The sequence below is a fragment of the Ictalurus furcatus genome, chromosome 3 (assembly GCF_023375685.1).
Source record: "Ictalurus furcatus strain D&B chromosome 3, Billie_1.0, whole genome shotgun sequence".
Classification (NCBI taxonomy): domain Eukaryota; kingdom Metazoa; phylum Chordata; class Actinopteri; order Siluriformes; family Ictaluridae; genus Ictalurus; species Ictalurus furcatus.
In genome coordinates this window covers 32,779,059-32,790,461 of record NC_071257.1, presented here as the reverse complement: position 1 = coordinate 32,790,461, position 11,403 = coordinate 32,779,059, and the positions used below count along the sequence as shown (strand labels likewise).

At 41.1% G+C, this 11,403-nt stretch overlaps 1 protein-coding gene across 2 annotated transcripts in view; it reads right to left on the bottom strand.

Moving 5' to 3' along the window:
• Positions 1 to 3,722: 3,722 nt before the first annotated feature.
• Positions 3,723 to 11,403, bottom strand: part of arhgap10 (Rho GTPase activating protein 10) — a 102,387-nt gene continuing 94,706 nt past the window's right edge. Inside the window, exons 22-23 of one of the 2 annotated variants that reach the window (XM_053622093.1) lie at positions 9,634 to 9,725; positions 3,723 to 5,335 (exon numbers count right to left, since the gene is read on the bottom strand). In XM_053622093.1, the coding sequence (XP_053478068.1) occupies positions 5,235 to 5,335; positions 9,634 to 9,725 (193 nt within the window). In that variant the 3' untranslated portion in view covers positions 3,723 to 5,234. The remainder of the gene's footprint in view (positions 5,336 to 9,633; positions 9,726 to 11,403) is intronic. The other variant, XM_053622094.1, reaches the window with a different exon arrangement.

Sequence of the window (11,403 nt, the reverse complement as noted above, 5' to 3'; positions counted from 1 at the left end):
TCATGTGAATAACCTTATAGGAAATATATTTACTGAAGAAAATGTTGACGCGTTCAATACTTACCCCCCCCATACACAAAAACAGAAGAAATCAGAATGGGTGCAAATACTTTTTCACAGCACTGTAGCTCGGTTAGATTTTCAAATTTTAGACTGTTTAAAATTATGTAATAAACAAAAATGCTAAAAAAAAAAAAAAACATAGCGTGTTCGAATCTTTTGACTGGCACTGTATACGCAATAAACGGACTAAAGTTATACTGAAACCTACAAACGACACACATTCATATACATATATTCATACAGATTCATATATGATGGCTTTATGGCTAAGGTTTTTTTTCCTGTAGAATCTCCCATTTTGAACCAGATGAAGTGCGTTTCTCCCAGTAGAGAAACAATCCTGGTTTAGATTACAGCCTGTGGTCCATCTGAAGTCTAGGGTGTGAAGTCCAGGCTTTCTCTTTCTACTGGGTTCCTGTGTAGTGTAGAACCCTTCCAGACTGGATTCTCAGCCCACCATTTACCCACATCAGGAGAAAAATGCAGTGAGGCAGCTGCCGTCCTGTGGGACACAACACTACAGCACTTGGACAAAAAATACTGAAGGAAAAAAAAAAAAAAGTGCTACAGGGGCGGCTGTATGCATATATGCATGTGTGTGTGTGTGTGTGTGTGTGTGTGTGTGGGAGTGAAGGAGAGTGGCTTGTATACTGTAGGGTGTAATGTAATAACATGACCTGCGCTTCTGTATGCATATGGAAGTTGAGAACTGCTGGAGGTGACACCGTCGAGCTATTTGCAGAATTACTCTGTAAAGAAAATAAAAACAATTCGACTTGGAATAACAATTTTTAATGGCTTGCGGGGAAAAAAAAAAAACAGAGTTAGACAGTAAAACTATTAATACCAGCAACGAAACCAGGTGAAATTGTGTAATTTTTTAGTTTGTTGCACGAGCAAGTTACTTGAAAGAAAATCAAGCAGCACACTAGTAGCATGGTTTGTTCAGCTCATCCAAGATGGATCATTTAACCTCAACGCAGATGAAATGAAAGAAACTGATGCTAACGTTATGCTAGCTGTCCGTTTGTCTTACTGCCTCTGTTGGCACGTTGTCGAATCATTTCTAGCATAACATGCTTACGGAAAGTGTGTCCGGAACCTCCCGACTACTGTACCATCACGGCCTCTTGTTCTTTAGTTGAGCTGATGCTAGCGAGCAGGTGTGTGTGTGAGGTTGGAATCTCGATTCTGATGGGTCAGATTTGTTTATTGTAAAAGCAGATCAATGTGTTGTTGCTTCTATAGCAACGCATCATTCAGAGGTACATCGCTCTATTCACGTGTCCTTCGATGATGTGTAATGTCCCTGTAATGACCGTTTACCGAGAAGCAGCCCCATATCGTGATGCTGCCACGCCCGTGCTTCACTGTGGCTGCCGAGTTCTTCGCTCAAAACCTCCTTTCTCCAAACACGACCAGCTGAATTATCGCCAGAGGGTTTTTTTTTGTTTTATTTCCGTTTCCTCCGATCAGAGGGTACCGCTTGAAAAGCGCGAGGTGTAGGAACGGAGATGATTGCAGTTCATTGCTAACTGTTCTCCGTGTAACTGCTGTTCCTGCTGCGTTCAGGTCGTCCTGCCGTTCTTTTTGGGTTTCTCTCTTATCTTCCTTATCATTAGTCGTTCAAGTCTCCATCACCGAACAGTCGAAAACTTCAGAGTGAACTTAGGACGGACTTTAAGGTAAAACACTAATGATGCTCATACTCAGGTTCCTGGTAGGACAATTAGCACTATTTGACGCTATAGTATAGAATGATAAAGGAGAAATGGTTTACAGTTGTACTATACGGTCTCGCCCAGATGAGGACGGATTCCTTTTCGAGTTCGGTTCTTCTTGAGGTTTCTTCCTCAGTGGCTCGGATGTTGGACTGCTGATCGGAAGGTCATGAGTTCAAATCCCAGCAAATCCAAAGCCAACAAGCTGCCACTGCTGGGCCATTGAGTAAGGCCCTAAACCCTCAACTGCTCAGCTGTCTAAAAAGGAAAAAAAAAAAACCCCCGGTGGTTCGATTCCCACCGTGGCCCTGTGTGTGCGGAGTTTGCATGTTCTCCCCGTGCTGCGGGGGTTTCCTCCGGGTACTCCGGTTTCCTCCTCCAGTCCAAAGACATGCATGGTAGTCTGATTGGCGTGTCTAAAGTGTCCGTAGTGTATGAATGTGTGTGTGAATGTGTATGTGATTGTGCCCTGCGATGGATTGGCACCCTGTCCAGGATGTACCCCGCCTTGTGCCCCATGCTCCCTGGGATAGGCTCCAGGTTCCCCGTGACCCTGAAAAAGGATTAAGCGGTAGAGGATGGATGGATGGATGGATGGATGATTGTAAGTTGCTCTGGATAAGGGTGTCTGCCAAATGGAACGAATACATAAATCTTTGCTCATACTTTTAAATTAAAAAAAGTCCTAAGACTTTAAGCATGCATATTTTAAATGGACACACACACACACTGGATGGTATATTAAATAACCAAAAGTGTCTGAGAACGTATTTCTCCTCACTGTAGAATGGCTCAACATGACACTATACCTCGACCCCTTAGAAAGAAACTTTTATTATTATTATTATTATTATTATTATTAGCACATTGTGCTTGTTTACTTTGCAAATGATGCAGAAGGGATCATCAAAATGTGCATAGCGAAGTAAAAATGACCTCAAAGTTCCCACAATGCACAAGTGTTAGAGCGTGGAAAATGGCAGGTACCTGTAATATCTGAAGAGGCAGGATTCTGCGAGGTGATAGTAACACCACTAATGTGACGAAGCAGCTGAAAAGAAAGAATTCACAGGAACACAGCAAATTCGCACAGGTCACGCACAGCTGCGTGCAAAGCAGCAAACACTGAACATGACTTTCCAACTATGGCAGGAACAGTTCCTTAAGACAGGGGAGAAGGTAAGATCTCGGTCAAGGAAATCTCTCAAGAACGTCTCATATCGTGAGACTTTGTCGCCGTGCTTGAAAGTTTTACCACCTCAAGAAGCTTCGCTCCGAAAAGTTCTACTTTTTGTTCGAATTCAGTTTATTCAAATTTATAATGATGGAAATTGTGCCGAATGAATCACATCCAGAAATAACGAAATATTTTATGGTATGTATAGAATTTACTTTAACGTGTAATGCACGGTAAATGGGAGAGGAACAATTTTATATTTGGCTAAAAGGTACAAGAAAGAAAGAAAAAAAATGAACGGAAACCTCAATTAATAATATACAACCCGCTCCAAAACTATTGGAACGGCACAGGCGATTTTTCTCTCATTCATTTACTTTTCGCTGTGGACATTTGGGGTTGAGATCAAAAGAGGAATATGAGAAGAGAGTTTAGCATTTCAGCTCTTATTCCCTAGAATTTACATCTAGACGTGTTAAACGACATAAAACGTAGAACCTCTTTACATCAGACCACCCAATGTTTAGGCGAGCGAAAATACTGGAACATATAGTGACTGGTGTTTCTTGTTAAGTTGATTGTTTAAAACATAAATAGCTCTGAACATCTAGTCTTAGATTTAGTCATCAGTTTCACCTGTGCATTTGTTGTTAAAAAGGATAAACCAACATGAAGACCAGAGAGCTGTCTATGGGAGAAAAGCAAAAGCTCGGATAGTTTCAGAGGGGATTGTATGTATTTATTTATTTTAATAATGTGTCCCCCCCAACACTATTTTAAGGAACACGAGGGGTTAAATGTGGGGTCGTGTTCTTTGCAAATTAGGTTATTCACCATTTATTAGCCTTTATTCATGTCGACTTGCATAAAAAAAAATACGACTGCTAGGTGAAAATGCCTTCACTGCCTCATAAGTTGTCCTAACATGCAATAAACACTTGTTATATAAACTTTTGAGTACAAATTAATAACCAATCTGCCCAGGTTAGACCTTCAGGTTCTAGGTAGCATCAAGTGACTTCAGTGTATGGCTTTTAAGAGCTAGAAACGCTGAATAAGTCACTTATAACCTATAAAATACTGACGACATAACCTTCCTGGTATTTTATTTCTCTGCGTTTCCAATCAATAACCATATATATAAAAAACTATTTTTTTTTTTCCCTTCAAAATACTCCATAAACATCTTCGACTCGAGCCTAATTTGTCTGTGGTTAGTGCGAAATACTTCACTACAGCATACTAACAAAAATGAAATAAAATACACGCCAGAGGAATAAAAAGCTTTTATTTGTTTAACATTGATCGACAGGTTTTTCCAACAAGACAAAAATCAGAGCCGTGCCAAGCCATAAATCACTGTCTTAAATTACTGTCATGGTGCTCGGTCACAAATATAAACCGTAGGAAGAAAACATTGTTAGATAGATATGACATTTCAAATTAATCAAATTAAACGGCGGAGACCGAGGGACTGAGAACGTCCCATCCACCTCTGGATGCACTTGAGCTTTAACGTCCTTTAGAGAATAATAATTATAAAGACGCATAAAATGCGCGTATAAGACTTAGCGATGCTGCATTTACGGTCATCGTGAAACGGTTTGGCTGATTTCACGTTCAATTCGGAAGGTATACGAGAAATTTCTTAGCGCAGAAAACGCTTTTGCGCTACGTATCACGCGGTTAAAATAAGATTCCATCCAGATTCTTGGACAACGTCAAGCCCGCAAAATGCGTCGTGAGATTAAGGCACAGTGAAAACCTCACAAAAACAAACAAACAAACAAACAAACAAACAAAACCAAATCATCAGAACAAATAGGTGAACTCAACGGCAACATGTGGGAGTGCTTTAAACGTGAAGCTTTACGTAGCTACGTCATACATAGCTACGTCTTCGCAAACATTTATACTCGTATTCGGTTTGAATGCACGCTTTAATTAAATAATATAAAATATTATACACCCATGCATTAGATCCAAGCTACTTAAAAACCACAAAAACATGCACAAAAGAAAAAGAACAGAAATGAAACGAGACTTGAAACACGTAATATGTACAGGTTTGAATTCGTCGACCTTTTAAGACGACGTACGGGTCGGAGGAAGGTTAAATCTGCCACGTCCACCCTCGACGGGTCACTCGTGGTGCAGACGGAGAAACTAAACGTGGAAGTGAGCTGGGGAGGAGGTCACGGCCACACCATGGATACCATGTATATTAAACTCCCGTTTATTTATTTATTTATCCTCTTTTTTTTCTTTTTAGCTTAGTCCATTTGTTGCAGGATTTCCACATAATTCTGAGGGATGAGGCCTCGTTTGCCCTCCAGTTCTCCTTCCAACCAGCCGGGCTCTCGGGACGGAGTCACTGCGGGAAGCACAGAGCAGATCACACACTCTGAACATGTTCGAAGATGAATGAAGTGCATGATCACTGTGTAATGGATGGGTATTAGTTTAAAGCAATGGTCCAGGTCCAAATAAATAAATAAATAAATACATACATAAATAAATAAATAAATAAAAGAACACCATTTTCCTCATTAAAGAAGAGACGGAACATATCTTGGCTGACTGACGACATTAGCTTGACTGACCATATGTGTCCATGTGTTGTTTTTTTTACTCATTAGAGGGGCGACAGACTCTGCATGGAATCTTAGCCTCGGCCGTGAGAGCAGAGAAAGGAGTGAGAAAGGAGTGAGGCATGATGCAGTCAAGCATGCGCCGAAGACAGAGAAGTCCTATTCGGACTGGACGTGGGGAGGTGGAGCGATGTAACTTTTATCAGAGTAGTTATACGATTTTAGGCCCCGTCCATATGTATACGAAAGGTTAGGTTAAGTCAAACACCTCAACAATAACATTAAGAGCATGGTTATTGAGCGATAGAGAAATAAACAACAAGGCCAAAATCTTGAAGAAGAAGAAGAAGGAGAAGAAGAAGAAGAAGGAGAAGGAGGAGAAGAAGGAGAAGAAGAAGAAGGAGAAGAAGAAGAAGGAGAAGGAGGAGAAGAAGAAGAAGAAGAAGGAGAAGACGAAGAAGGAGGAGAAGAAAGAGAAGAAGGAGGAGAAGAAGAAGGAGAAGAGGGAGAAGGAGAAGAAGGAGGAGAAGAAGGAGAAGAGGGAGAAGAAGGAGAAGGAGAAGACGAAGAAGGAGAAGAAGAAGGAGAAGTAGGAGAAGAATGAGAAGGAGAAGGAGAAGGAGGAGAAGACGAAGAAGGAGAAGACGAAGAAGGAGAAGACGAAGAAGGAGAAGAAGGAGAAGACGAAGAAGGAGAAGAAGAAGGAGAAGGAGAAGACGAAGAAGGAGAAGAAGAAGGAGAAGTAGGAGAAGAATGAGAAGGAGAAGGAGGAGAAGAAGAAGAAGAAGGAGAAGACGAAGAAGGAGAAGAAGGAGAAGACGAAGAAGGAGAAGAAGAAGGAGAAGTAGGAGAAGAATGAGAAGGAGCAGGAGAAGAAGAAGGAGAAGACGAAGAAGGAGAAGACAAAGAAGAAGGAGAAGGAGAAGAAGGAGGAGAAGAAGAAGAAGAAGGAGAAGAGGGAGAAGGAGAAGAAGAAAGAGAAGACGAAGAAGAAGAAAGAAGACGAAGAAGGAGAAGACGAAGAAGGAGGAGAAGAAGAAGGAGGAGAAGAAGAAAGAGGAGAAGGAGTAGAAGAAGAAGAATGAGAAGAAGAAGGAGGAGAAGAAGAAAGAGGAGAAGAAGAAAGAGGAGAAGGAGTAGAAGAAGAAGGAGAAGAAGAAGAAGAAGAAGGAGGAGAAGAAGGAGAAGAAGAAGGAGGAGGAGAAGAAGAAGAAGGAGAAGAAGAAGGAGAAGAAGAAGGAGGAGGAGAAGAAGAAGAAGGAGAAGAAGAAGGAGAAGAAGAAGGAGGAGGAGAAGAAGAAGAAGGAGAAGAAGAAGGAGAAGAAGAAGGAGGAGGAGAAGAAGAAGAAGGAGAAGAAGAAGGAGAAGAAGAAAGAGGAGAAGAAGAAAGAGGAGAAGGAGTAGAAGAAGAAGAAGGAGAAGAAGAAGAAGAAGAAGGAGAAGAAGAAGAAGAAGAAGGAGGAGAAGGAGAAGAGCATCCCTATGTGTGGACTGACAGCGAGGTGAAACTTCTCCTAATCTAACGTTACGCTTTACAACAAGGTCTATAAGAGCCACGGACTGGATTCAGGAAACATCCTTCGGAATAAAATTCTTCCTCACTGCCATTTTCTTCTAATTTTCTAACTTAAGAAAAAAAGTTAAGGTTATTTTGTAGTCCCAAAAATTCTTCTTAAGAATGTTAATTTTTTTGTTCCTAAGACAAATTCAAATTCGTGAAAAGAATGTTCTTTAAAAATCATCCTAAATAACTTCCTAAAGTTAGGATAACTGCCAACGTACCGTAGATCCCCGAAGGGTACGATTTTTAATGACTTTATTGTGTTGTTTCAAATACTAAACATTACAAAATTATACAACTTGTAAGATACAATAAATAATGTGTAACTACTACGGTATTTTAGCTCATGCCTACTGAAGTTTTTCTTTCTTTTCGTCTCCAAGTCAGATTAGCTGAACTGTTTCCACTTTCCAGCAAGTAAACCCCTCCTATGACGGTTAATGTCGTTACGCAAACACATCTCACGGGCTTTACATTCGTAGAAATGATCAGGAGGTGACTGCTATTTAAAAAAAAAAAAACAAAACCAGGATAAGAAATTGATATATTTAAAATTGGGCAGTATTGAATCTGTTCTATGTAAAATAAAAAGTTCTTAAGAAAACATCTGAGAACGTCTTCAGAATGTTTCCAGAGTTGCACTTGGGAACATTCTTAAGAACTTCGTAACTTCCTTCTTAAGATTTTTCATGAATCCGTCCCCCAGGTTTGATTCAAAATCTTCTTTCACGTTTTTGAGTGCATGTTTGTGTGGGCGGGACTTCAGTTTGATTGGCTTGTGCGCAGTGGGCGCTACAAAACGCCTGCGGTCGATCGTGTAAAACCATTCGCTTCCGACGCCATTTGAGGAGACGGATAAAATCCCGCTAATGCAGGAGGCAGGAATGGAAGAACGGAAGGCGAAGATTTCATCCGAGGCGCGAGGCCGGATTCGCTCGTCAAATGCCGAGGCCAACGTTTGCGCTCATCCCTACGACGTCGGTCTCAAGCAACTCAGTGGGGGAGGGGAACCGAAACATGCAATGAACGATGTATATATTTCGTCCCGCCCACGACTGCACAATGACGTAATAATAAACAGTGCAATTTAGGGTCATTTCAAGTGTGCATATGAATTCGAGCACAATCTGACCAAGGACACAAGTTAAAAATAAATAAATAAATAAATAAATAAAGTCAGATTTGATTTTCTTTCACACTGTGGTGCTCCACATATGCCAGCCTCATATCGATGTGCTTCGGCGAAGACATTTAATTTTTCATGTCGTAACGGTCGGTCTACAAAATTCTCGCTACACAAGATCAGGCGGACCTAATCCTAATTTCTACACTATATCAATTTATCGAGTGCATTGACAGATATGTACATCAACGTATCTCGGCATCAGACCTCCACTGACATATTGGTGCGCCGCTATTGCTGTTACGATAGCCAGGTTTGATATTACGCCAACTCCAAGAAAGAAAAAAAAAAGAAAGAAAGAAAGAAAGAAAAAAAAGTCGATTGGATAGCGGAGGGGAAAAAAAAAAAAAAAAAGAACGGATTCAATCCTGTAACAAAAGATTTGGAATTGAATTTGGGTATTCAACGATATAATAGACTTGATTTTATTTTTGTAAGGATTCATTTTTACTATAGTTATACTTACTGTATGTGTTTTTTATTTTTAAAAAAATCCACTTAATTTTTAAGCACTTCACTTAGACATTTGAGGGGGACAAAATCATGATTACAAACATGATTACACAAAATCAAAGACTTTTCCATATCCATCCATCCATCCATCCATCCATCCACAGACCGAGAGGTCGATAGATATAGGCTGATGCTCAAGGTTTCAGAAAAGAAGTGGTATCATGCCATCTCTATTTAAATGCAGCTCAAGATCAAATCTGTAATGCGTAGAAGGAAGGTGTGAGTGTTGTTAGAGAAGAAAAGCTTTAGACTCTTTATAAAAAAGAGGAGATGAAACCGCAAAATTCAAAACCAACACGTCTATTCTGATGAAATGTTTGACCAGCACTAAGCGCAGGAGCCTTCAGTCTTGTGAAATTGTTGTATTTAAATGGTTGGCATCTGGGACAGTTCCACGGCCTCTTAAACTACGGCTAAGGACTAATCGGCTATCAGCTCAGTAATGGAATATTAACGTCGGGGATTAAAAATGTCCGGAGCTGCACTCGGGCTGTGCAGTAGCAGTGCGTTTTTGCGAGCTCAGAAAGTTGAGGGAAGATTGAGCTGCTGTGATAAAGCCTGTAAAAACAATAGCACTGCTAGTCCGAGCCAGAGACCTCATTTCCTCTCTGCATGATTATAACTTTGCCTTGTCCTCTGTGGACTGATTCAGCAGGACGGTCTCTTTCTCTTTCTCTCTCTCTATCTCTCTCGGTCTCTGTCTCTCTTCATCCCCTCCCCCATGTTTCCGTGGTGATATGAGATCAGATTTTGGGTCCTGCCGAATCCAATATCCCGGTGTTTTCGGGTGAATGACCGGGATGGCTGATAACACTCCCACTTACCAGCATGGAAGATTGCTCCGACCTGGAAGGAGAGTTCGGAATCGTGCTCGGCTTCACAGGGGTACACAGCCTTGGCTTTCATGAGAGTGACACTGAAAAATGGAGGCAATCAGTTAGCACCCTGCTCTACTCGTCAGAAGGGAAAAAAAGAAAAGGAAAAAAGAAAAAAGAAAAAAAAGGGATGGGGATTAGGACGTGGCTTTTCAATCTGGCAACTGCTCAGACAGGGTTCAGACAGAAAAGAAGGCGTGGCCATATTTGTACAAAGTGGAACAAGTCAACTGAAGTCCAAGTGCAGTTTGTTTAAGGACAGGTTGTCCTTTTGGTGGAATGAAATCTTTTAAATGCAAAACTCTAACCTGATTTAAAGTGACAGAATATTTGACATGTGGATAAATATTTATAAAAATAAATAAATAAATAAATTTGCACTCAATGTACACACTACTAACACGAACATCCCTGACCGTGGTGAAGATGAAAATGGTGATGATGATCGTCATGAGCGACGACGGTCCAATACAGCTCCACACCGCTTTACGGTCAAATGCGTTCATTAAAAACGTGTAAAAATGTTCAATAGGGCAACTGTTAACAGTCGCGCATGGATTTTTGAAGTGTTGCACTAAAATGTGCTAGTTTACACGTGTTCCCGTTTACGTCTGTTGATGTTTTAATACGCCAAAAGGTACTGTAAAGGTCCGTCCTCCAATTATAACACGTCCAGAAACGGTCCCGTTGAAAATCAGACTGCTGAAATATTAACCCTTTCACGTACGGCGCCCGCGCTTACGTCCGTTACTAGGAACAAAAATAAAACGCCGACACGCACGCAAAAATACTATAAACGGTGGACACAAAAAGTCTACACACTACACACGGTCTAAAAGTGCAGGTTTTTGTGACGTACCAAAAAAAAAAAAAAAAAAAAATGAAACCACGATAAATCAATCAGACCTTTTCCATGTACGGGACTTCTTTTTTGTGGAAATGTATCGATCGGGAAAGGGGTACAAAAGAATTTCGGACGTTTTTATCTTGGTTTCAACTGTGTACATCACAAAAACCTAGACGATTTAACAGGGGCGTGTCGACTTTGGATGCGTCTCAATCAGCTCCCTACAGTAGGCGGTGAATCGGTATGTGGTGTGCACGCGCTGGGGATATAAGGACTCGCTACACATTGGCACACTGATGACTCAGTTTCCAGGGACACGACCACATACTTGCGTTGTAAGACGTCACTACTGACATTTATTAACGACAGTCAGGACCGAGATCTTCTGACATTATACGTCGTATAAATTTGTTAGACAAACTCCAGTTAGTCCAGAATGCAGCTGCTAGAGTCCTAATAGAACCAGAAGATACGACCCCATCACCCCCATCTTCACCACACTGCATTGGCTCCCTGTGAAATCTATTATTAACCTATAAAGCATTAAACGGTCTCGCGCCACAGTATCTAGGCGACCTTTTGGTTTTCTATTCTCCGCCACGCCTACTTCGATCAAAAGATGCAGGCTATCTGACGGTACCTCGAATGGCGAAGGCTACAGCGGGGGGAAGAGCTTTCTCTTATAGAGCCCCACAGTTATGGAACAGTCTTCCAATTAGTGTTCGGGACTCAGACACAGTCTCGGTGTTTAAGTCTAGGCTTAAAACGTATTTGTTTACTCAAACTTACCGTGAATAGACTTTCTATTATGCTAAGCACAGTCCTAACAGTCTCTTCTCTCCCTCTCTCCTTCTGCCGAGTCACACACGATT